This window comes from Phycodurus eques, chromosome 5 (assembly GCF_024500275.1).
Source record: "Phycodurus eques isolate BA_2022a chromosome 5, UOR_Pequ_1.1, whole genome shotgun sequence".
NCBI lineage: Eukaryota > Metazoa > Chordata > Actinopteri > Syngnathiformes > Syngnathidae > Phycodurus > Phycodurus eques.
Genome location: NC_084529.1, coordinates 6753884 through 6778775, shown reverse-complemented (window position 1 = coordinate 6778775; position 24892 = coordinate 6753884). Strand labels below are relative to the sequence as shown.

The 24892-nt window shown below is 42.0% G+C and overlaps 1 protein-coding gene across 4 annotated transcripts in view; it reads left to right on the top strand.

Moving 5' to 3' along the window:
* Positions 1–7170: 7170 nt before the first annotated feature.
* Positions 7171–24892, top strand: part of LOC133402930 (BTB/POZ domain-containing protein 10-like) — a 43527-nt gene continuing 25805 nt past the window's right edge. For 2 of the 4 annotated variants that reach the window (XM_061677265.1, XM_061677264.1), the window contains exon 1: positions 14223–14502. In XM_061677265.1, the coding sequence (XP_061533249.1) occupies positions 14375–14502 (128 nt within the window). In that variant the 5' untranslated portion in view covers positions 14223–14374. Of the gene's footprint in view, positions 7327–14222; positions 14503–24892 lie in introns of those variants that run through there. The other 2 variants (XM_061677267.1, XM_061677266.1) reach the window with 2 other exon arrangements.

Genomic DNA, 24892 nt, shown 5'->3' with positions numbered 1-24892 from the left:
CGTGCCTGCGTGGGTTTTCTCCGGGCACTCCGGTTTCCTCCCACATTCCAAATACATGCATTAATTATACCCATGATTGGGTATAAAAGGAGCTTCCCTGAATTGCTAAGTCATTCACAAGCAAAGATGGGGCGAAGTTCACCTCTTTGTGAACAAGTGCGTGAGAAAATAGTCCAACAGTTTAAGGAAAATGTTCCTCAACGTACAATTGCAAGGAATTTAGGGATTTCATCGTCTACGGACAATAATATCATCAAACGGTTCAGAGAATCTGGAGAAATCACTGCCTGGAAGCGGCAAGGCCGAAAACCAACATTGAATGCCCGTGATCTTCGATCCCTCAGGCGGCAATGCATCAAAAAACAATGTGTAAAGGATATTACCACATGGGCTCAGAAACACTTCAGAAAACCAATGTCAGTAAATGCAGTTCGGCGCTACATCCGTAAGGGCAACTTGAAACTCTACTATGCAAAGCAAAAGCCATTTATCAACAACACTCAGAAATGCCTTCTCAGGGCCCGAGCTCATCTAAGATGGACTGATGCAAAGTGTAAATGTTTTCTGTGGTGACGAGTCCACATTTCAAATTGTTTTTGGAAATTGTGGACGTCGTGTCCTCCGGGCCAAAGAGGAGAAGAACTATCCGGACTGTTATGGACGCAAAGTTCAAAAGCCAGCATCTGTGATGGTATGGGGCTGTGTTAGTGCCAATGCCATGGGTAACTTACACATCTGTGAAGCCACCATTAATGCTGAAAGGTACTTACAGGTTTTGGAGAAACATATGCTGCCATCCAAGCAACGTCTTTTTCATGGATGCCCCCTGCTTATTTCAGCAAGACAATGCCAAACCACATTCAGTGTGGCTTCGTAGTAAAAGAATGCGGGTACTAGACTGGCCTGCCTGCAGTCCAGACCTGTCTCCCATTGAAAATGTGTGGCGCATTATGAAGCGTAAAATACGACAACGGAGACCCCGGACTGTTGAACAGCTGAAGCTGTACATAAAGCAAGAATGGGAAAGAATTCCACCCACAAAGCTTCAACAATTAGTGTCCTCTGTTCCCAAACGTTTATTGAATGTTGTTAAAAGAAAAGGTGATGTAACACAGTGGTAAACATGACCCTGTCCCAGCTTTTTTGGAACGTGTTGCAGCCATAAAATTCAAAGTTAATGATTTCCAAAAACAATAAAGTTGATCAGTTTTAACATTAAATATCTTGTCTTTGTCTTGTAAATTATACAATAGGCTGTGGCTCAACTGCATCTGCTGTTGATACATACTTCAAGGTATGTACTTTTTGTTTTCTCAATTGCGAAAACACATTCCCTGAAACGTCTACCCATTTTCTCAGTATCTTAAACACATTTCAAAAATTCAAGCTCCACTCTCAAAACCCCTCACTCCTGCAATGCCAAACTATTGACTTAAAACACATCCCGACTCAATCAAAATGAAAAACACCGCTGAACATAGACAAAAGGAAAACACAATGATCCAATCATATAGCTGTAGAAATAATATTTATTATTCACAATAGCAATGCATTTTCCAAAACAAAAGAATCCTGTTTAGCACTTGTAATTATTATTAGGCATTCTCCTCTTAAAGTTACAGATGTACGTTATTAACTGATGTTAGCAACAACAAAAAATGACTCTGGAAATCAGTCTAAGTTCCAAAAAAGGTTTACAATAGTTTTGGAGTGTCACTGATGGTGTTGTGGTACAATCGCCTGATTTTGGTGCAGGCAGCGTGGGTTCGGTTCTCACTCAGTGACGGTGTGAATGTGAGTGCGAATGGTTGTCCGTGTCTGCGTGTGCCCTGCGACTGACTGGCGACCAGTTCGGGTTGTAGTCTGCCTTTCGCCCGAAGTCAGCTGGGATAGGCTCCGGCGCCCCGCGACCCTAACACTGGGATAAGCGCTGTTGAGAATGGATGGATGGATAGCTTTGGAGTTTCCATTAGAGTTAGTTTTTACTTCATTTTGATTGTTATTAGTTTTAGTTTTAGTTTTTTTTATACAAGGTATTTGTCGAGTGTGAGATATAAAAAAATCTCAACAAAAAATACCATGTAAAAAAAAATATATATATGAACTCACTAACAGATGAACACTCATCCACAAATCAAATACAGGTACTGTATGAGTCCACAAAATTTAAAACGGCGCCTTTTTATTGTCTTCTACGCAATGATGTCATTTCTAGGCGACACAGTAAAAGAACTACAATTCCCAAACAACTCTTCTCAACCCCGAAAGCTCACACATGTAATTAATTGACAAAGACCAAAACTAAGGACATTTTTGCTATAATTATAATTAGTTTTAGTTAGTTTTCTAAACGTAAAATGTAGTTTAAATTAGTTATTGTTTTTCCAAAAAATATTTTTATTTTATTTGGTTAATCAACTCACTCACCCTTAAATGAGACCCTTCACCTTGTATCATAAATCCTGCCAATCACAAAAGAGTCACTCTCTTGTGTGTTATCATTTTAAACGGGACTGAGGAATTTCAAACTAAATTCACCTTCTTTAATACCCAAAATTACAGCCACATCACAGGGTTTCTCCATGAAGTCACAAATTAATCAGTTGTTCAAACGCTAAACCTAACGCCAGTCATGATGGACCAGAGATGAGCCTTCCCCAAACAGTTCTCACAAAGTTTAATTATAAAGGGGGTGGGAAAAAAGAGTACATTACAATGGCATATCATTGATAGAAATAGACGTTTAAACTTGAATGTGTTGAAATAAAAAAAATAAGTCTTCTGTCTGATGTTATTTATCTCCCCCCCGTCACCCCACCAAGAACGCCGTGTCGCCTTCTATAAAAGTCAAAGCCATGACCTAAAATAGCACTCCCCCTATTTATGTACAAGTATACTTCCCTGTGTAGTTGCAGCCCAAAACTGTCGTAACTTAATTGAGGCGAGATATGTTGCTCAGCACCATTCAGTCAAATGTCAAAACATTTTTTTAGTTTCTCTTCGCAAGCCGTAAACAGGCTTTTAGGTTTTCATCTGCTTTTTTTGTGTGTGTGTATTGCTGTCATTATCATTGTTATCTTCCTGCTAGTTTGCATTTGTGATATTGGCTCAATATGCAAATATTTCTCTGCGTATAATACTTGGGAGTAGCTGCTCAGAGCCTACTCCGCAATTGGTTAAATGATGGAGACATAGCTTTGCTTACATAGCTTTAAATGTCATGTTGGTGGTGATGTCCCAAGATGTTAACAATTACATTGTTTGCTGCTTCACTATTTCAATAAATAGCTGTGTGTTTACCAGGCCCCATTTGTGTATGTTGCCCTCCCGGTTGAGTTTTTTAGTGGGGCTGTGGGATATCCTCCCGACTGTGATTATATTCCCACGCACCTTGTTGCTTCTACATACCACTCATTGAGGCAGCGTGAGGTAATGAGGGTGGCAATGTTCCGCATCCCGAGCTGAGGCCAGAGGTCAAAATGTTCAGCGAGTGTCATCTAAACAGGCCGAGGCTGTGGTCTGGAATGACATCACAGGGAAAGCAAATGGGGGTCAACCTGTTCGGAAGGCTCCACCGATCACCATAAACTTTGCAGGGTTGCTATGTAAACAACTTCAATCACTGACCTCTCACTTTGCAAAGAAATTATTAATGGCAAATAAAGTCCTGCCTGGGTAATTGTCATATAATTTGATCAATAACAGTAAAGAAAAAAAAAAAACATCTGAATCAATCAAAAATATATCTATGAAAAATTTTGCAATTTTTTGATGCTGCCTTGGTTTTATATGGGTAAATGTCTCCCATACTGAAATGGTAAAGTGCTATTTTCGCAAAAGTGATTGCGTTATTTACAATTTTAGGAATTCATAGTAGAAGCAATCCTTACTTACAGAGCAAATGGTGGTGGCCCGCTGAAATATACTTATTTTTATAATGGTAAAGACAAAAGTGCACAAGAGACATAAACAACTTCATAAAAACTGTGCGAGTTGCACAATTTACTGTTGCCCTTCAAAACTCTGTGGCTACAAATGCATCAATAATCCTAACTACTCATTAAGCCCATTACACTCTACAATCGTAATAATGGTAAAGACATGCAATACTTATGGGATTTTCACAAATGGATTCATCTTCATGCATATCTCAGAAATAACAGCATTTATTTTGGTGCCTGCTATTGTTTAAATGCAAAATAGCTGCCTCATCCTGGCACTTCTGGCGTATTGCAACAACATCATGAGGTTCTCTCCAGTGGCATTAATGATAAAGACGCTTGCGTGGCAAACAATAAACGTTTATAAAAGAACAAAAAAAAGGAACTCTAAAGAGACTTAGATGCATTTGTGTTAGTTTTCATGGAAAAGGCATATTAAGCAGTAGGAGAAAATTCTTATCTACCCCAAAATGTAATTCGAATCTTAAGAAAACATGTTGCAAATCATGAAGCTTCATGTTGGACACCTAATGTTAAAGACATTGTGGCATTAAAAGTTTGAAAAATATCACTTTGGAATATTTTTTTTTCTTGGAAACAATGATGACCTTTTGATGGATAACAACTGCCAATAATACAATTAGTCATATCTGTAAAAGTAATAGATTTTTCAAAAGGATATTCAGTGGGCCAGGTCTTTACCATTAAAAACTAAAGTACATTGTGAAATTGTCTGTGTGCTGTACTCTGGCAACATTGATTGTCTTACTGTCATGTATTTGTACTCACAAAGTATATAAAGTTCCGATACAAATTATTCATTCCGTGGCCAAATTTTGAGTTAAAGTGAATCTTATTTGTTATCTTTTTTGCTGGAAACGGCACAACAGATTATCTAAAGACTGAGAGACAGTAAAACAAAAAGATGTTCAGTGTATTTATTTGAATACCGTATACGTATTGCATTGACATCTCTACACAACTTCTTTCTTATGTTCTTCAACAAATAAAAAGAAAACTAACGTCATTGTAACTTGGTCAAGCTGTGATAATAATACAATAATTGATGTCTTTACTGTCGGCCTATTCTGCGTTGCCGCTAAGTTATTGCAATGCCTAAATTGGGAATGGTGAAGAATTTGAAATAAAGTGCAGTACACGTGGAATTAACTTTGCCGTTTTCATCGAGACCTGAACTTGATGAAAATCTAAAACACAAAAAAATATGTTTGTATATCTGAAATAATTTTGACACAAATACACGCACACGGACATCAGTCACCCATAATAAAGAGAGTGACGAACTGCAGGATTACCCCGACGCCACCAGCAAAGCTCTATATACTCTTTGATTCAGGACATATTCTCTGACGTCAGATCAGTGTAAAAGCTCCTTTTTGGGAAGCAAACTCCTTAAACAATGCCAATTCTTGACTAAAGACCCAACGTAACCAAGGAGACTCGCTAATGGTCAAAGGCAGTCATAAATCCATCCGAGTGTGGGAACTGTTGTTGTGCGGAAGGTTAAGAGTCAGATGAAAAGGTCGGATGTGAGCAAATTGAAATGGCAAGCCCACGTGGAAGAAAAGGAAGAGCATTCAACATTAATGCAGAAGTTTAATGTTTTGGTTGGTGGAAAGGGAAGAAAAAAAAAAGGGATCTATTGAATGCGTTCATACAGCGCACCATGAAAAACACCACCAAATGACAAAGTTGGATGTTTGCCTGTGAAATGCAAGCATCGCTATAAAGGTTTGGAATTTTGGTCACAAAGAGTTTGTGCCTTTGGTGTGTGTGTGTGTGTGTGTGTGTGTGTGGGGGGGGGGGGGGGGGTGGGTGGGGGTGGGTGGGTATTTTTGTTTGGTATGAGGTGAAAGCCCAAAGCAAAGAGGCATCGTTGTCATTCCTTGTGACATCATCAGCCCTAATGACGGCAAGTCATCGACGGCCAAGCCAACCGGCTATAAAAGGAACTCAGGTCCAGCGCTTATATCGTCACTGACAGCCATCGCCATCAGCCAAAGTACAACTCAACTGTCAGTGTACTCGCCTCGCACATTTAAAACTCAGGATAGGCCACGGCAGGTATGTTGAACTAATTATGTCTAGTGAACGGTGCTGCAAATTGTCATTCTCAATATTTAAGGAATAGAGTATAGACGTAGATAATACAGCAGACGTGAGTTGATGTGCATTGATTTGTGATTTTTGACGTGAGCTTTTATTATTTTTTTGCTTATTAAGTTCATCATGAGAAGTTTTCAATGTCAAGTCGTCCTCATCTCTCTGTGCAGTTTGCACTTCATTGTCACCGAAGGACGGCCCCTCAGGTAAAAAACAAAACCCCTTCAAGTATGAATTCAAACGCCATTGTACTCTCACTTAATGACAACACGCATGTTGTCTAGGAAAAGGACGGTGAGTGAGGTGCAGCTCATGCACGACGTTGGGGAGCGCAGGCAGGTGCAGGAGCGCCGCGACTGGCTGCAGTGGAGGCTCCGCGGCATCCACACCGCCCCGGGCCACAGCCGATGGGAGGTGGGCCGGGCGAGGAGGCTGCCTCCCGACGGGCTGCCGGAACTAAACGGCCTGACGGCTGAGGAGCTCCAGGAAGCCTTGGAAATACTTGAGAAGCTACTCAACTCCAAACACACGTGAGCCCGAGGGTGTCGCTTGACAATCGGACCTGGACTGCAGCAATTCTAATTTTTCATCTGATTTTGTTTTGTATTCCTACTTGGATACGTTTTATTTTACTAGCCCCCCCCCCCGATATTCATATTTTCATGTTATTTTGTAGTTGTATTTATTACTTATTTAAGAAGCGATATGTACAATGACAAGCAAAGACTTACGTAGGCACTTTATTCCTTTTTTAAAAAATGTATTTATTTGCAAAATGAAATATCTGTCTTACGTTGTATTTGAAGAGTTGGACCAACAATGATCTTAGTAAAATTATACATTTGCATCACATCTACATTACTGGCAATGTTGATTATTTCATTTGGAGTTTGATGTCAACATAAATATATATATACATTAAATTTGCATATTATGCACGTCAGCACATATTCATACTATTTTATAAATGTATAATTTGGTAGGTTTGAAAGACACATTTCATGATGGTGTTTTGTGATTATTGCTGTTTCCGTACAGTAAATCCTGTTGGTAATCGTCCAATAAATGTCGCGATAAGTGATGACTATCTCGCGAGACGTCAGCTCCAGCAACCACAACAAAGAAGCCGCAGGCAAATGTAATTCCCGGCAGACCTTCAAGAGTCTAAAAGAAAGTAGGCTTACTTTTACTTATTGAACCCAGAGTGTTGGTGGTGTTCGGTCCGGAATGAAACGTCCAGTTGTGGAACTTACACGGCGAGGTAACGAAAATGTGAACATTTGAGCCAAGCATTTTTAAGACGTCTTGAGCGGCGAGGCGTTACATACTAACCCAAAAAGTTGTTACATCAAGTGATGAACTCGTAAAGCAGAAATACTGTAGAGAGACGAGCTGTTCTGTTCTTATAAATCCATAATTCCAACTGCAAACTTAAGAAACTCCGCGACTTATACCTCCACGAGTCGAAAAAAATAACTAATACAAGTTAAACTCGTGCGTTTAAATTAAAGTTTGAGTATGAACTTTTACATTTTACCGGCCAAAGCAATAGTACGACGAGTCTAAATTTACTATTTGTGTTTTTTCGCTTAAATGTTCATCACAGTTGGAAAAAAAAGCGAGCAGCAGGTTGTTGTGGCACTTCCGGTGGCAGCTCGGGAGATGCAAATTACTTCCTGCCTCGTTTAAAAAAAATGGCCTATACAAGATAGAAAAATGAATGTCTAAAGTCTACAAAAGAAACTTAAATATAATTATTTAAATAATTGCCGTTCAGAATCATTAAAGTCACACAATAACCATTCCTCTTTACACAAAATATATCGACAATGAAAATAAATATGAACCTGACATTTTTTGCTAGTATTTGCCAGTGAACTCGATCCTAAATGCATCAAATATAAAGACACTTTATACACAATCTGTTTCTAATAAAACTAAAAAAAAAAAAAAACCTTTTCAAAATAATAGTAAAATTATGTAGGCAAACTGTGTACTCTACTGCACAAAATTCAAAATTTTTTTTTTTTCTCTTATTGACTGTAGTAGGTCTTTGGATTTACGCTCTTGTATATACCATATTAATATACGTGCTGTGTAATAACCACAAACAAAAACAACACGTATATTTACATATGATTTTGTGGTAATGAGATTCGGCAGCAGCAGCCCACTGTAGGTCGTGGCACCATTTCCAGCATCTCCAGCTGTCACCAAAGTCCTGCAACAACCTGTTTCCACCAAATGTGCTAGCCCCTATTGGGGGGGAAAAAAAAGGCATCCTTGCACAGTTAAGGCTTCTTTATATTCGCACGGGCGGAAACCGCGCTGACTTCACTGCGGCTATCCTGCGCGCAGTTTGCCTTTATACTCAAGCCCAATCGTGCAGTTTGGAAAATGTACTGCAGTTCTCCTCCAAGTCGGGGGTGTCGCTATGGCTGGTATTAGCTAGGCCACCGCAGGGTGGAGTTTCCTCTTTTTGGCCATTTCCGGTAGCCGGAACACAGAACAAAGCAACAACAATGGCGACTGTGCAACAGAGTCTGCTAGAACAAATGGACGTAGATGACCAGATGATACGTTTAATTATGCTGAAAAATTGATCAAGAAGGCGGCGGCGTCGATGGTATGTAGAACCAAGGGGCACGCTGAGTACGTCATCACAGCATGTGACTAAAATGGACCAATCAAGAGAGATGATCTCCGCGGCATTCTACACGCAACAACAATTTTGGCCGTTTGCGTGTCAAGTGATGCGTAGGGCCCGTGCACCCGTGCAGGCCAATACGTTGGTCACATGATGCAATGTGGGTGCTGTCGGCCGCGCGAGTATATAGAGGCCTTTTGTGTCACATTGGACCTGAGGGAAGCTTTCCAGCACCCAGAAGATGAGGAAGGCAAATTTCCCGCAATCTCCCCAAATAGTGGCCAGGGCATTTATTGTCTGAACTAAATTACATACATGCAAATCAGTCGGCTTTCGGCGAAATTCACCGTTTTGAACTCAAAATAGGACATTTACGTGAATCGTATGGATTCGATGACTTTTTCCTTGGGCGGGGTGTTCGCTGTTGGCGGATAAGTCACAGGAGTTGACGAAACCAGAAAAAACACTTCCGCCGCTTCTGCTGCTAAGAAGTAATGGTGCTTTTACTCCGTTACAATGATCTAAATGCACGACACTACGATTTCGACCTCCGCATTGGGCGCTGTTTCTAATTTAAGCGCTAGTGACGTTTAAGTCTAGTTCACCAATCAAATGACACAAGAAAGTCACAGGACCTCACACAACGTTTTCTATTGGGCTTTCCAGGCATAGGTATTAAAACTTGTCGTGCCTACGTGGCGGCCATTTTGGCAAGATTGTCGTTACCGTGAAGGCACCGGGCGCTACTCTTGTTTACATTTGACGAACAAAAACAACAGCTTTCATGTATTGTAGTATTTGTCTGACACTGTCTGCCTAAATGTGAATATTACAGCCCACTTATAACTTGAGAAAACACCATATAGTAAATTGCAAATGTTTATTTTATTTTTTTTATTGTTTGTGCTATTTACTCAGTACTTGAGTAATTATTTCACTGTGTACTTTTTACTCAAGTAATTTTGTTGCCAGTGTTATATATGTGGCACTGGTCTTTTGTATTTTGGCATTGAGTTGCTGCGGGTCGTGGTCCTGGTCCTCCTCAGGAATGTCATCAGGACCAACTGCCTTTCCATTTTTCATCCTCTTAAGTGCCTTTTTTAAGTACTAATCATTGCTACATCCTGGTCACTTGCCTCTTGGACTCTTCATTCTCTCCCATGTTCCTCATTCATCAATGCCTCAAAAGTATTCTTTCCATCTATCCAGCACATTACAGGCACCAGTCAGCACATTTCCATCTCTATCCTTATTCACTCTAACCTGCTGCACATACCTCCCATCTCAATCCCTCTGTCTGGCCAACTTTTATAGTTCCTTTTCTCCTTTTTTAGAGTCAAAGCTGGCATACATGTCATCATATGTCTCTTGTTTTGCCACCTCTACCTTCGCTCTGTCACATCTCCATGTATTCCTTTCTCCCCTCCTTAGTCATTTCAGTGTCCCACTTCTTAGCTAATCTCTTTCTTTGTATGATTTCCTGTACTTTGAGGTTCCACCACCAAGTCTCCTTCTCCCCATTCCTACCATAAGATACAGAAAGTACTCTGCTGCCTGTCTCTCTGGTCACCTTGGCTGTAGTGGTCGAGTCTTTTGGAAGCTCCTCCTGTCCACCGAAAGCCTGTCTCACCTCTTCTCGAAAAGCTGCAAAACGCTCTTCCTTTCTCAGCTTCCAACACATGGTTCTCAGCTCTGCCTTTGTCTTCTTAATCTTCCTCCCTACCACCAGAGTCATCTGACACACCACCATCGTATGCTGTCTAGCCACACTCTCCGCTACTACTACTTTACAGTCAGTAACCTCCTTCAGATTACATTGTCTGCACTTGATGTAATCCACCTGTGTGCTTCTCCCTCCGTTCCTGTAGATCACCTTATGGAGTACGAGAGTGTTCACTACAGCCATTTCCATCCTTTTTGAAAAGTCTACCATCTGTCCCTCCAAGTTCCTTTCCTGGATGCCAAACTTACCCATCATTTCTTCATCAGTCCTGTTTCCTTCACTAACATGTCTATTACAATGTGCACCAAGCACAACTCTCTCTGTGTCTGGGATGCTCAGAACTACTTATTTGAGCTCCTTTCAGAATTTCTCTTTCACCTCTCGGCCACATCCTACCTGTAGGGTATAACCACTCATTCCGAATGCTGCAGCTCATGTTCTGAACAGAACAAAGAGATCAGAGCATATTACTCCAATTCTAATGTCTTTACACTGGCTCACAGTGGCTTTAGAATAGATTTTAAAGTTCTGCTACTGGTCTATAAATTAATAAGTGGTTTAGGTCCTGAATACATGAAAGAAATGCTAATGGAAATAAACCCAGTAGGGCTCTGAGATCGACAGACTCAGGTCAAATAGTGGAGCACAGAGTCCAAAGCAAACATGGTGAAGCAGCATTTAGCTATTATGCTGCACACAAATGGAATAAGTTGCCAACAGAAGTACATCAGCCCCAAGTGTGAATGTTTTTAAGTCCAGGTTAAAAACTCATCTTTTCTTCTCCTGCTTTTTAGTGCATTTCCACATTTAAATGATATTTCTTGCACTGTACGCTGTTTTAATTGTACTTTTCCCCCCTCTTTGTTTTAAATGTTTATAAGCAGTTTTTCTTTGTTTTTTAATGCTTTTAATCATGTAAAACACATTGAGTTACCTTGTGTATGAAATGTGCTATATAAATAAATTTGGTTTGCTTTGCTAATCACAATATGCATAACACCTCAATTTCAGGTTTCAGCCTCATCACTCAATCGGATACTCTTTTTACTTACAAGACATTCTTGGCTAACTCTTCCTTTAAAATACTCCTTACTCCATTTATTTTCCCATCTACACCACAGTAAAATATTTTGAACCCTACCCCTAAACGTCTGGCCTGATTGCTCTCCTGGGCACACAATATATCAACCTTTCTCCTAATCATCATGTCAACCAACTCCTGAGCTTTTCCTGTCCTTGTCCCACCATTCAAAATCCTCACATTCAGTTCTAGGCTCTGTGCTTTCTTCTCTTTCTGCCTAAGAACCTGATTTCCACCTCTCCTTCTTCATCTTTGCGCCACAGTAGCTGTATTTCTACTGGTGCCCTGTAGGTTAACAGCACCGGTGGCGGATGTTGTTAACCCATCCGGTATGGAATTCTTTGGATGAACGCTCATATTTGTTTGGAAATTACTATTGAGTACCAGGCATTAATTTAAAATAGAGTCTAATTTGAGGAGGCCTTGTTGCTTTTGTAAAGCGCAAAGACAACGGCAGCCGGGGTGCGGCCATCCCATATTTGGAAATGGTGAAGTAACAGCCGCGAAGGAAGTCGGGAGGCTTTCCCCGCTGAGTGGACCGCAACTCGGCAATATGTAGGCGGGGTACACCCTGAACTGGTTGCCAGCCAATCACAGGCCACATATAAACAACCAACCATTCACACTCACATTCAAACCTACAGACAATTTAGAGTGTTCAATTAAACTACCGTGCATGTTTTTTGGGGGATGTGAGATGAAACCGGAGTACCCGGAGAAAACCCACGCAGGCACGGGAAGAACATGCAAACTCCACACAGGCGAGGCCGGATTTGAACCCGGGTCCTCAGAACTGTGAGGAGGATGTGCTAACCAGTCGTCCACCGTGCTGCCATGAAAACAATATGATGATAATGATATACACTAATGCCTTGAGATATAAGTGACTGGATTTTATGAGTTTGCGAGCGCTGTATGGTGGCAGTAAACTTAACTCAGTCACTTTACAACAAACAGCATTTTGGCAGATAGTACACAACTTAAAAAAAAGAGGCTTATTTTTATTTTCAGGCGGTTTATTTTCATTCCAAATATAAAACAAAGAGAACTACATGCAAACTGTAGACCGGTCCCAAGCCCGGATAAATGCACAGGGTTGCGTCAGGAAGAGCAAAAACTTTGCCAAACAAATATGAGCGTTCATCCAAAGAATTCCATACCGGATGGGTTAACAACATCCGCCACCGGCGGCGTTAACCTACCAGTGGAAATTCAACTACTGTGGCTCAAAGACGAAGGAGAGGTGGAAAGCAGGTTCTTAGGCAGAAAGAGAAGAAAAAAAGCACACAGCCTACAACTGAATGTGGGGATTTTGAATGTTAGGACTATGACAGGAAATGCTCAGGAGTTGGTTGACATGATGATTAGGGGTAAGGTTCAAAATATTTTACCATGGTGTAGATGGGAAAGGAAATGGAGTAGGGGGTATTTTGAAGGAAGAGTTAGCTAAGAATGTCTTGTAAGTAAAAAGAGGATCAGATTGAGTGATGAGGCTGAAACTTGAAATTGAGGTTATGCATATTGTGATTAGCAAAGCAAAGCAAATTTATTTATATAGCACATTTCATACACAAGGTAACTCAATGTGCTTTACATGATTAAAATCATTTAAAAAAAATAAAAAAACTGCTTATAAACATTTAAAGCAAAGAGAAAAAAATAAAAGTACAATGAAAACAGCGTACAGTGCAAGCAAGATAGGCTCCAGCATACCCGCGACCCTAGTGAGGATAAGCGGTGTAGAAAATGAATGGATGGATATTGTTTTCATGTGCAGTTGTCATGTCCATCCTCATATCTTAATATGTTTAAAAATGTGATGCAATACAAGAAACCCCTGCCTCGCAGTTGGCTATTCAAGAATTCACCTATTTGTGTTTTATTTCTTTGGATTATATCCTTGGCTATTTGCTGAAAACTCATTTTTGTGGTTTTTGTGATCTCAATAATGCTCTTAAGATAGTAGATAAGAAAATAGCAATTGGTGTCAAGCAATTATTTTAAAGTGCTATACCTCAACATGTTTGTATGGAAGGGAGGAGCTGAGTTTAGCCTGTGTTGTTGGTGGAAATTATAATTATAGAGAGTCTTCACCCCATGTGGGTATATGTGGATATATACTGTAAGTGTACTACTGTTTCAAATCATCTGTAAGCATTTAGTTTTAAGATTAATGTTCTGAGATTAATGTGTTTTGGGATCATAGTTTGTGGTATATTTAGGTTTTAAACTATTAATATAGGCAATTATAAACTTTGAGGGGGTGTCAATTGTGTTTTTTCTCTGTGGTGGGGGTTTACTACACCTACATGTATATTTTAAAGGCTATTTTTGAACAATGCATCTTTATTGTTCTTATTTTTTTGTAATCATAATGAGAAATGAGAAAATGCAGGTCCCAGGGTGACAACAGCTGAGAGGTATTGGTCTAAAGAATAGAGCCTTGCCTTTTTTTTTATTTATTATTTTTTTTTTTTTAACTGCCTCCAGCTATCTTGTTCGACATCTCACCGCAACCATGGCCGGAATCCCCTTACTTGAAAATATAGAAAAGGATGACATTCCAGCAATTAATTTACGACATCATTTAACGTTTTTATCAGATTCCAACATAATGCCTGCATGAGGCTTGCAGAAGTGGTCGTTTACGAGCGGCACCTGAAGGCAGCATCGCTCTGAACCAGTCAAGCACGCGGCCATTCACAGATTAAGCTCTCTTCTGAGGCTCTGAATCACTCGCCGGTGCACGCTATCCATTTTCTTTATGTAGACACGCTCGAAGGTTTGGGGCGAGGAAGGACTTGACGTGAGCGCTTGAAGTCTAGTTTGTGAAACGATGCCGATGAAGTTGGAAAGTAATGAGCGAGGATGCTGAAAGTGACGGCAAGCTCGCTTTGTTGGGAGCAGCGCAAGGCTTTTGTGCCGCTGTCATCCCGTGTCTCATCCCTTGCTGCTTTGTCTACTCTTGGCCCGCTGATAGGGACCGGTACGTCTGCTTGCTTTTACCTTCGTCATTGACTTCGCCAGTACTTTGCTAAGTGTTCTCCTTTTGCTTTTTTTTTTTGGTATTGTATAATGATTTTCCACAACGGCAAGAGAGTAACTGGCTTATCTGTCTCTTTGGAGTAATCGTTTTCAATAAAAATGTAATCATTCAAATCACTCAAAATCATATTTTTGAAGATTCCATGTTTTTGTTATTTCTTCTAAGCAATGTTTGCATTCTTGTAGTGCATGCACGCATGCCCCTTTTCCAGTCTTTCATGTTGGTGCTACTGCTTTTGCCCATCTTGTCTGTGTCAGCAGCCACTAAATAATGGATGGGACCCTCACCCCCTGAGTCTTTTACCCCTTGCTTTTAATAGATAGCCATGACAGCCTGTATCATTATCATGTTGAAGTCGTCTGATAAAGTGAAGCTAGTAGCCCTTTACATCTATACACCCACGTGGCAAGAGCCTATTGACCTAGTAAGCAAGATGCTGTTGAATTGTGATAAAAGACAGAAAGGTCCCCACTGCTGTCTTAACAATAAGCTTTGTGAGAGCAACTGGACTACTCGTGAAACCATTCCTGCTCGTGATGTGCATTTCTTTATGAGAAGGTGACAGGAGCACCTTTCCCTGAGTGATATATTTATATTGCATTCTCAGTTCCTTTGTTCCCTTCTCCATGCTGGTCTGGCTGCTTGGCTGTCTGCCAGTTTGGCTGCTTTGATTGTTATTATCCAAATTCAGCCAGCAATTAGAATCTCTTCTGAGATTACGCTTCAATATGCAGAGGAGCAAGAAAGTGCATTTTCTGTGTTGTGGGACAGGAGGTTGGCTAGTCTTTAAGCTATGTTACCTGCTGTGCCGTAATCTGCTGTTGTGACCCTTTCCTTCAAGGACATTGCAGCTCTGCTGCAAAGTATTTTTCTTTTTGTTAATATAAACAGACACTAATCATAGTGTGTAACATTCTATATTGACATATTTTTATGTCTATATTGTTTAACAACTATAATAAATGTATATACTACATATAGTGCATATCCCAAGCATTACCAATCGGTAGTCAATCAAAGTCTATTTGTGACCTTGTCTGGTATTAGTATACCAGAAAACACAAAATTTGATCACATGATTATGTGAGCATGTTACAAGGATGTCATTGTTAACTCCCCATGCTGTATCATGGTTTGCACTGTCTGGGTCTCCTTTTGAGACATGACTCATTAGGAGTCACCTGCTCCTTGACTCATAGAATTTGACACATCTACCTATTTTTGAGCTACCAAATACTGGAAAGTACTTGAAAACAAGCAGTGAAAATAATTAAATTTACATTGTTTACATGGGCCATATTTTGATCAGGTAGGGAATTTGATTAGTTTTCCTGCCTCCATATTGGGTTAGAAAATGACCAATGTAGTAATTATGTTCATTTAAAAATATATATTTTGCAGGAGTTGAGTGGATGCAGCTCATTTTTCCAATTCTGATGTTATGTTTCCCTTCTTTAGAACGCAAACAATTTTAGCCTGAATCAACAGTGCCTGTGCTGGTTCCAGCCAATTAGTACATTTTGCTTTAACGCCACACGAAGGACCACCTTCTCACAATCAATTATTGATTAATCGAAATTTGCCCATCCCTAATTTTGATGATGATGTTTACATACAGCGGCTGAAATAAGTATTTAACGTCAACATTTTTCTCACTAAATATACTTCCAAAGGTGCTATTGACCTGAAAATTTAACCAGATGTTGGGAACAACCCAAGTAATCCATACATACAAAGAAAGTACAACAAATCAACTCAGAAATTAAGTTGTGTGTAAAAATATGAAATGACACAGGGAAGAAGTATTGTACACATGAAGAAAGGGAGATGCAAGAAGGCATGGAAACCCAAGACACCACCTCAAATAAGTCTGTGGCGTGGTATTCAGACCATTACGGACTATAAGCCCTCACCACAGACCTGCGACAGCTCCACCTCCTTGCTAAATGAGCTCAATGACTTCTTTGCTCGCTTTGAGGCACACAACAGCACCCCTGCACACAAGACGCCACTCCCTCCTGGTGACCAAGTGCTGACACTGACCCGGGACAGCGTGAAAAGATCTCACGACAGGATCAACACATGAAAAGCCCCGGGCCCAGAATAACATCCCTGGTCGTGTTCTGAGTGACTGTGCAGCTGAACTCACAGATTTCTTCACGGAGATCTTTAACACGTCCTTGAGTCAGGCTGTTGTCCCCACGTGCTTCAAAGCCACCACCATCATTCTGGTCCTGAAGAAGTCATCTCCTTCCTGCCTCAATGACTACCGTCCGATAGCACTCACTACCATCCTGATGAAGTGCTTTGAGCGCCGACTCATGCACTACATCAAGTGCTCCTTTCCCCCTCCTTGGACCGCTTCCAGTTTGCATATTGGTTCAACCGGTCAACCGATGACGCTGTCTCCACCGCCCTCCACTCTGCCCTCACACACCTGGACTCTAAGGCCTCATATGCCAGATTGCTGTTCATAAACTTCAGATCAGCATTCAATACCATCATCCTTCAACAACTGATCTACAAACTGGACCAGCTGGGGCTCAACACTTCAATGTTCAACTGGCTGCTGGACTTTCTGACAGGGAGACCGCAGGCAGTACGGGTCTGCAGCAGCACATCCAGCACCATCACTGCAAACATGGGGGCCCCTCAAGGTTGTGTGCTGAGCCCTATGACTGCACACCGACATACAGCTCCAACCTCTTCATCAAGTTTGCAGACAACTGTGGTGGGTCTCATCAGCAACGGGGACAAGACGGACTACAGGAGTAAGGTGAGCCACCTGGCCCTGTGGTGCATGGACAACAATCTCTCCCTAAATGTGGAGAAAACCAAGGAAATTGTTGTGGACTTCAGGAGAGCGCACTCCCAGCATGCACCACTGACGGTGGAGAGAGTGCGCAGCACCAATTTCCTGGGAGTGCACATAACCGAGGACCTCTCCTGGACCAGCAACACATCATCACTGGCCAAGAAAGCTCACCAGTGTCTCTACTTCCTGGGCAAGCTGAGAAGAGTCAGAACCCCGACCCCCATTATGTGCTTGTTCTACAGAGGGACCATAGAGAGCATCTTGACCGACTGCATCACTGTGTGGTACTGAGCCTGCACCGCATCCTGCCACAAGACTCTCCATCGCATAGTGAGGGCAGCTGATAAGTTCATCGGAACCTCTCTTCCCTCCCTGCAGGACATTTAAAGTCCCTGCAAAGCCCTCCGCATAGCAGGGAATGCCACCCATTCATCACACAGCCTCTTCAGTCTGCTGCCATCAGGGAAGAGACTGCGGAGTCTGCGGGCCAGGACTAGCCGACTCAAAGACAGTTTTATTCATCAGGCTGTCAGGAATCTAAACTCTCTGCTCCCTAAACCTCTTCTGTCCTCTGCCCACCTGAACTCTGAATTCTGATGTCCCACAAACATGCACACGCACACACACTCTCTCTCTCTCTCTCTCTCTCTCTCACACACACACACACACACCAGACTCAGGGTCGCATCAGCCACTTTAGCAGCATTGAGGTTTTGCCATCTAATTTATGTCTTATTTGCGTTGGTTCTCTGACCTTGACTATGTTGCACACGTCACCTGATCTTTGGTATTTGCACATTCACTTAATACTTTTTATACTTGATACACCATAGTTTTCAACAAACTAATTGTTGAAAAACATAACGATGGCATTGGTTATAGGCGCATATCTAAGCTTCTGAATGTTCCAGTGAGCACGGTTGGGGCCATAATACGTAAGCTGAAAGCCAATCATTCCACCATAAATTTGCTTAGATCAGGTGCTCCTCGCAAGATTTCTGACAGAGGAGTGCAAATAATGATCAGAAGAGTTGTCCAAAAGCCAAAGACCACCTGTGGAGAGCTTCAAAAAGACCTGGAATTAGTATGTACTGTTGTCACAAGGAAAACCGTGAGTAATGTACTCTGCCGCCATGGCCTGTATGCACGCTCACCACGCAAGACCCCATTGCTGAAAAAAAAAAAGCATGTCAAAGTTTTCTGAACAACATTTTGACAAGCCAGTTAAAAACTGGGACAATATATTCTGGTCGGATGAGAGCAAACTTGAACTGTTTGGATGCCATAGTGCACACCACGTTTGGAGGAGAAATGGCACTGCACATCACCCTAAAAACACCATACCAACAGTGAAGTTCGGAGGTTGGAACATGATGGTGTGGGGATGCATTTAATCAAATGGTACTGCTAAACTTCACATTATTGAAGGATGGATGAATGGGCAAATGTACAGACATATTCTTTACAAAAATCTGCGGCCATCTAGAAGTATGATGAAAATGAAACTAGGGTGGACATTTCAGCAGGATAATGATCCAAAACATACTGCCAAAGAAACTCTCAATTGGTTTTCAAAGAAAAAAAATTAAAGCTGCTAGAATGGCCCAGCCATACAACGTATTAAATAATGGCGTGTTCAATACTTTTGACAAAGGGAAAAATTTCATTACCCACAACTTCATTTCTGAGCTTTGTTCCCAACATCTGGTGAAATGTTCAGGTCCATAGCACCTTTGGAAGTATATTTAGTGAGGACAAATGGCGACGTGTTAATAACCTATTTTAGCCCCTGTATTTACACATAGAATAATCCATTAATCACATACATATTTTACATCACTAATAATATCAGGAAACCCATGCCATATTTTGGAATGTGATAGAAATTGTGTTCAGGAAATTTGAAAATGTTGTTAACATGGCAGTGCTTTCCAATTGTCTTAGGAGCTGTAAATCAATCAGAATTATATCCCAAGTTTTAATTGTTCCAGTCAATGAAGCAACATGGCTGCCTCTGTGGGCAAAGGTACCCTCTTTCCAGGGTATCTGCAAATCTTTAGAAAGTCTTAAAATGTCTAAAAATTATATTTGATTTACCAATTTAAACCTTATCCTTAACGCTGATACAGAATAAGATTGTTAATGTAAATTCTTAAATATGATGAAAGTGGCCTAAAAAGGTCCTACATATAATAGGTTCACATATACCATGTCCTTTATTTTCACTCATGTACTTTGTGGCTGTATAAAAGACATTTGACTGTTCCTTGCAGTTTGTTGTTGGGGGTACGTCAAGAATACTGGTACTGGGGCATGTTTCTACAGGCTAGAAGCTGTACAGTGGGAGCAGGAGCTTGAACAATGGTGTTAACAACAAGTTGAAAGTGTTAACTCTGAAACTGGAGGTTGCACCTGACATTGGAAGCTGGTGATCAATTGAACAATATGGTACACAGACATATGTCATCAACAATTCTAGGATGTCCGGTTCTATTTAGGATTCCTATCTCATATGCTAAATAGTAAACTTCCTCCTGACTGCCATCTTTTTGAAATCTCATGATTAGGTGTGCCACACAAATACAGGAAAAAAAAGTGTCTTTACAGCACCACAACACCAACATTACTTGCTCCAAGACAAGTTTCTGACAAACTAGCCACTAAATCGTGACTTCTTACTGTCCCACCTAAGTGAGTGCTTCTGACTCACTTTCACTTGGCTACACTTTCTAATGGATATTTGTGTGTTGCTGCAAGTTGACGTTAGTGGTGCTGCTTTTGTGTATGTTCTATTCCATATCAGGACATCTACAGTGGGTACGGAAAGTATTCAGACCCCCTTAAATTTTTCACTCTTTGTTATATTGCAGCCATTTTCTAAAATCCTTCAAGTTAATTTTTTTCATCCTTAATGTACACACAGCACCCCATAAGGACAGAAAACTGTATTGTTGAAATTTTTGCAGATTATTAAAAAAGATAAACTGAAGAATCACACAGCCATAAGTATTTAGACCCTTTGGTCAGTATTTGGTAGAAGTACCCTTTTGAGCTAATAGCCATGAGGCATGAGTCTTTTTGGGAATGATGCAGTTTTTCACACCTGTATTTGGGGATCCTCTGTCATTCCTCCTTGCGGATCCTCTCCAGTTATGTCAGGTTGGATGGTGAACGTTGGTGGACAGGCATTTTCAGGTCTCTCCAGAGATGCTCAATTGGGTTTAAGTCAGGGATCTGGCTGGCCCATTCAAGAACAATCACGGAGTTGTTCTGAAGCCACTCCTTCGTTATTTTAGCTGTGTGCTTAGGGTCATTGTCTTGTTGGAAGGTAAACCTTCGGCCCAGTCTGAGGTCCTGAGCACTCTGGAGAAAGTTTTGGTCCAGGATATTCCTGTACTTGGCCACATTCATCTTTCCTTTGATTGCAACCAGTTGTCCTGTCCCTGCAGCTGAAAAACACACCCACAGCATGATGCTGCCACAACCATCTTGGTCTCTCAGACAAGAGAATCGTATTTCTCACCATCTTGGAGTCCTTCAGGTGTTTTTTAGCAAACTCCATCCGGGCTTTCATGTGTCTTGCACTGAGGAGAGGCTTCTGTCGGGCCACTCTGCCAGAAAGCCCTGACTGGTGGAGGGCTGCAGTGATGGTTGACTTTCTAGAACTTTCTCCCAACGCCCGACTGCATTTCTGGAGCTCAGCTACAGTGATCTTTGGATTTTTTCCTTACCTCTCTCACCGAGGCTCTTCTCCCCCGATTGCTCAGTTTGGCCGGATGGCCAGCTCTAGGAAGGGCTGTGGTCGTCCCAAACGTCTTCCATTTAAGGATGATGGGGGGCCACTGGGCTCTTAGGAACCTTAAGTGCAGCAGAAAAACATTTTTTTGCAACCATGGCCAGATCTGTGTCTTGCCACAATTCTGTCGCTGACCTCTTCAGGCAGTTCCTTTGACCTCATGATTCTCATTTGCTCTGACATGCACTGTGAGCAGTGAGGTAGGTGTGTGGCTTTCTTAATCAAGTCCAATCAGTATAATCAAACACAGCTGGACTCCAATAAAGGTGTAGAACCATCTCAAGGATGATCAGAAGAAATGGACAGCACCCGAGTTTACAGCAAAGGGTCTGAATACTTATGGCTGTGTGATATTTCAGTTTTTCTTTTTTAATAAATCTGCAAAACTTTCATTTCAAATGTTTTTCTGTCAATATGGGGTGCCGTGTGTACATTAATGAGGGAAAAAAATTATTTTAGCAAATGGCTGCAATATAACAAAGTGAAAAATTCAAGGGATCTGAATACTTTCTGTGCCCACTGTATATATATATTTTTTAATTCTGAGCTCTATATTGCATAATTAACTAATAATTATGTGCTTCACCTCTTCATCGTGAATCCCAACACTAGTATTCGAATATTTTGTCTCAAGTAATGAAGTGTTTTTTTTAGAGCACAGGTGTCAAACTGGTGGCCCAGATCCGGCCCGCCTAATCATTTTATGTGGCCCGCGAAAGCAAATAAAAATTGCTCATTGTGTTCTGGTGTAATACCATTGAGATATTTGCAAGCATTTTTTGTTAACAATCCCCCTTTGAAAAGAAATATAATATAGGACGTCCTCGAGTTACAACGCACTCGACCTACAACGTTTCGACTTTATGACGCCCGTGCCTCGTCCGCCATTTTGTCCCCAGCACCATTTCATCGAGCGGACCGCGACATGGAATCATCGGGGAAAACAAAGGGCGGCGGGATATCAACGAAAAATCAGCACAGCACACACTGCAGCCCGCATTTGGAGTCGCTATTCTTAAACTGTAAACCATTCTACTCGCCACGTGAGTTTGCATCGTTCATACTGGCTGGAGTCTATATTACGCCTCAAGCTAACACGAACGCCGCATTGCTAACGCTCGCCGAACAAGTCAACGAAATTGAAAAAAAACACCCGGACTCACCCCTCATTATTCTCGGGGACTTACAAAGCTAAACTCAACCACGAACTCCCTAAATACAAGCAGCACATCGACTGTCCTACCAGGGAAAATAATACTTTAGACCACTGCTACACTACGGTGAAAAACGCATACCGTGCTATACCTCGTGCAGCCCTGGGCTCGTCTGATCACTGCTTAATTCACTTAATACCGACGTACAGGCAAAAACTTAAATGTGCGAAGCGTACAGTGAAAACGGTCAAAAAGTGGACCAATGAAGCCAAGATGGAACTTCAAAGCTGTTGAGACTGCACAGACTGGAGTGTCTTTGAAAATTCAGCTGGCAGCCTGGATGTATATACGGACACTGTCACATCCTATATCAGTGTCTGTGAAGAGGTTTGTGTACCAACAAAATCATTTCGCACATTCAACAACAACAAACCGTGGTTCACTGCTAAACCTAAGCAGCTTCGCCAAGCTAAGGAGGACGCAGATCAGAGCGGGGACAGGGCCCTGTATAATCAAGCTAGAAACCAGCTGACTAAAGAAATTAACATTGCAAAGAGGAACCATGCAGCAAAGTTGGAAAAACAGTTTAGCGTAAACGACTCTAAATCATTCTGGCATGCATTCCAATCGCTGACTAATTACAAGCGACGATCCCCCCAAGCTGAGAACAATAGCACACTAGCCAACGACTTGAATACCTTCTACTGCAGATTTGAAAAGGACAGTTTCACACCACACACCCACCCGGCCGCACCCGCGACCACAACCACACCTCTGACTTCTGCGTTAACCATCCATGAACAGGATGTGAGACGCATCTTCAAACAACAGAAGAGGATGGGGACACATGGTCCGGCAGGCCCGGACCATGTGTCCCCATCCTGCCTCAAAGTCTGCGTGGACCAGCTCGCTCCAGTCTTCACTCAGATCTTCAATAGATCTTTGGAAATGTGCGAAGTTCCATCCTGTTTCAAACACCTTGCCTACCAAGCGAACAGGTCTGCGGATGATGCAGTCAACATGGGACAGCACTTCATCCTAGAACACCTCGACAGTGTAGGGACCTACGCGAGGATCCTGTTCGTGGACTTCAGCTCAGCATTCAACACCATCATCCCTGAACTCCTTTCAACCAAGCTTCTCCAGCTCAGCGTTTCACCTGCCATCTGCCAGTGGATTTACAGCTTTCTGACGGGCAGGACACAGCAGGTCAGGCTGGGGGAGGCCACCTCATCCACACGCAGCATCAGCACTGGGGCGCCCCAAGGTTGTATCCTCTCTCCGCTGCTCTTCTCTCTCTACACGAACGACTGCACCTCAGCGAACCCGACTGTCAAACTCCTGAAGTTTGCAGATGACACCACTGTCATCGGCCTCATCAAGGACGGTGACGAGTCTGCATATCGACAGGAAGCGGAGCGGCTGGAGTTGTGGTGCGGCCAACACAACCTGGAGTTGAACACGCTCAAGACTGTAGAGATGATCGTGGACTTCAGGAGGCATCCTTCGCCACAGCTGCCCCTCACGTTGTCCAGCTGCCTTGTGTCAACCGTCGAGACCTTCAAGTTCCTGGGAATTACAATCTCTCAGGACCTGAAGTGGGCGACCAACATCAACTCCGTCCTCAAAAAGGCCCAGCAGAGGATGTACTTCCTGCGGCTTCTGAGAAAGCACGGCCTGCCACCGGAGCTGCTGAGACAGTTCTACACAGCGGTCATCGAATTAGTCCTGTGTTCTTCCATCACAGTCTGGTTTGGTGCTGATACAAAAAAGGAGAAACTCCGACTGCAACGGACAATCAAACTGCTGAAGGGATTGTCGTTACCCCCCTGCCCACCATTGAGGACTTGCACGACAAGGGCGTGCAAAATCCTCTCTGACCCTCCGCACCCCGGTCACCAGCTCTTCCGGCTCCTTCCCTCAGGTAGGCGCTACCGATCAATGCAAACTAGAACTAGTAGACATTCCAACAGCTTCTTCCCTCTTGCGATCAACTTCTTAAACACCTAACCTATAATTCCATTACAACAAGCTGACCATTTTTTGACTTGAGTTCGTTACCACATTTCTGTGGGGCCAATTATATATTACTCGTGCACTCACTGTAGTTGTCTCGCCATGCTGCACTATTTGCATATACTGGCCACTCATGCCAGAGTAGCATCTGCTCCATCTGCACACTGATTGAGGAATATCTGTAACATTTGCACAACCAACATTGTCCCAGATTATCGCACTACTCGTCACTTTAAACCGCATACACTCCTTGAAGTATCAGCGCCCTTTGCACAATGGTCATTGTACCGGACTATTGCAATATTAGTCATTCGAACAGCTCTAAGTGCTAGAGGACTCTGCATCTTGTTGCACAATTGTTTTTTGTCAATGTCTTTATGTCTCCAAAGTGTTCTGTAAATTGACTGTCTGCTGTACTATAGCGGCTCCAACCACCGGAGACAAATTCCTTGTGTGTTTTGGAAATACTTGGCAAATAAAGATGATTCTGATGATTCTGATTCGATAGTGTTTCTGCTTAGCTTGTGCATAGTGCTTGTCTGTGTTTGT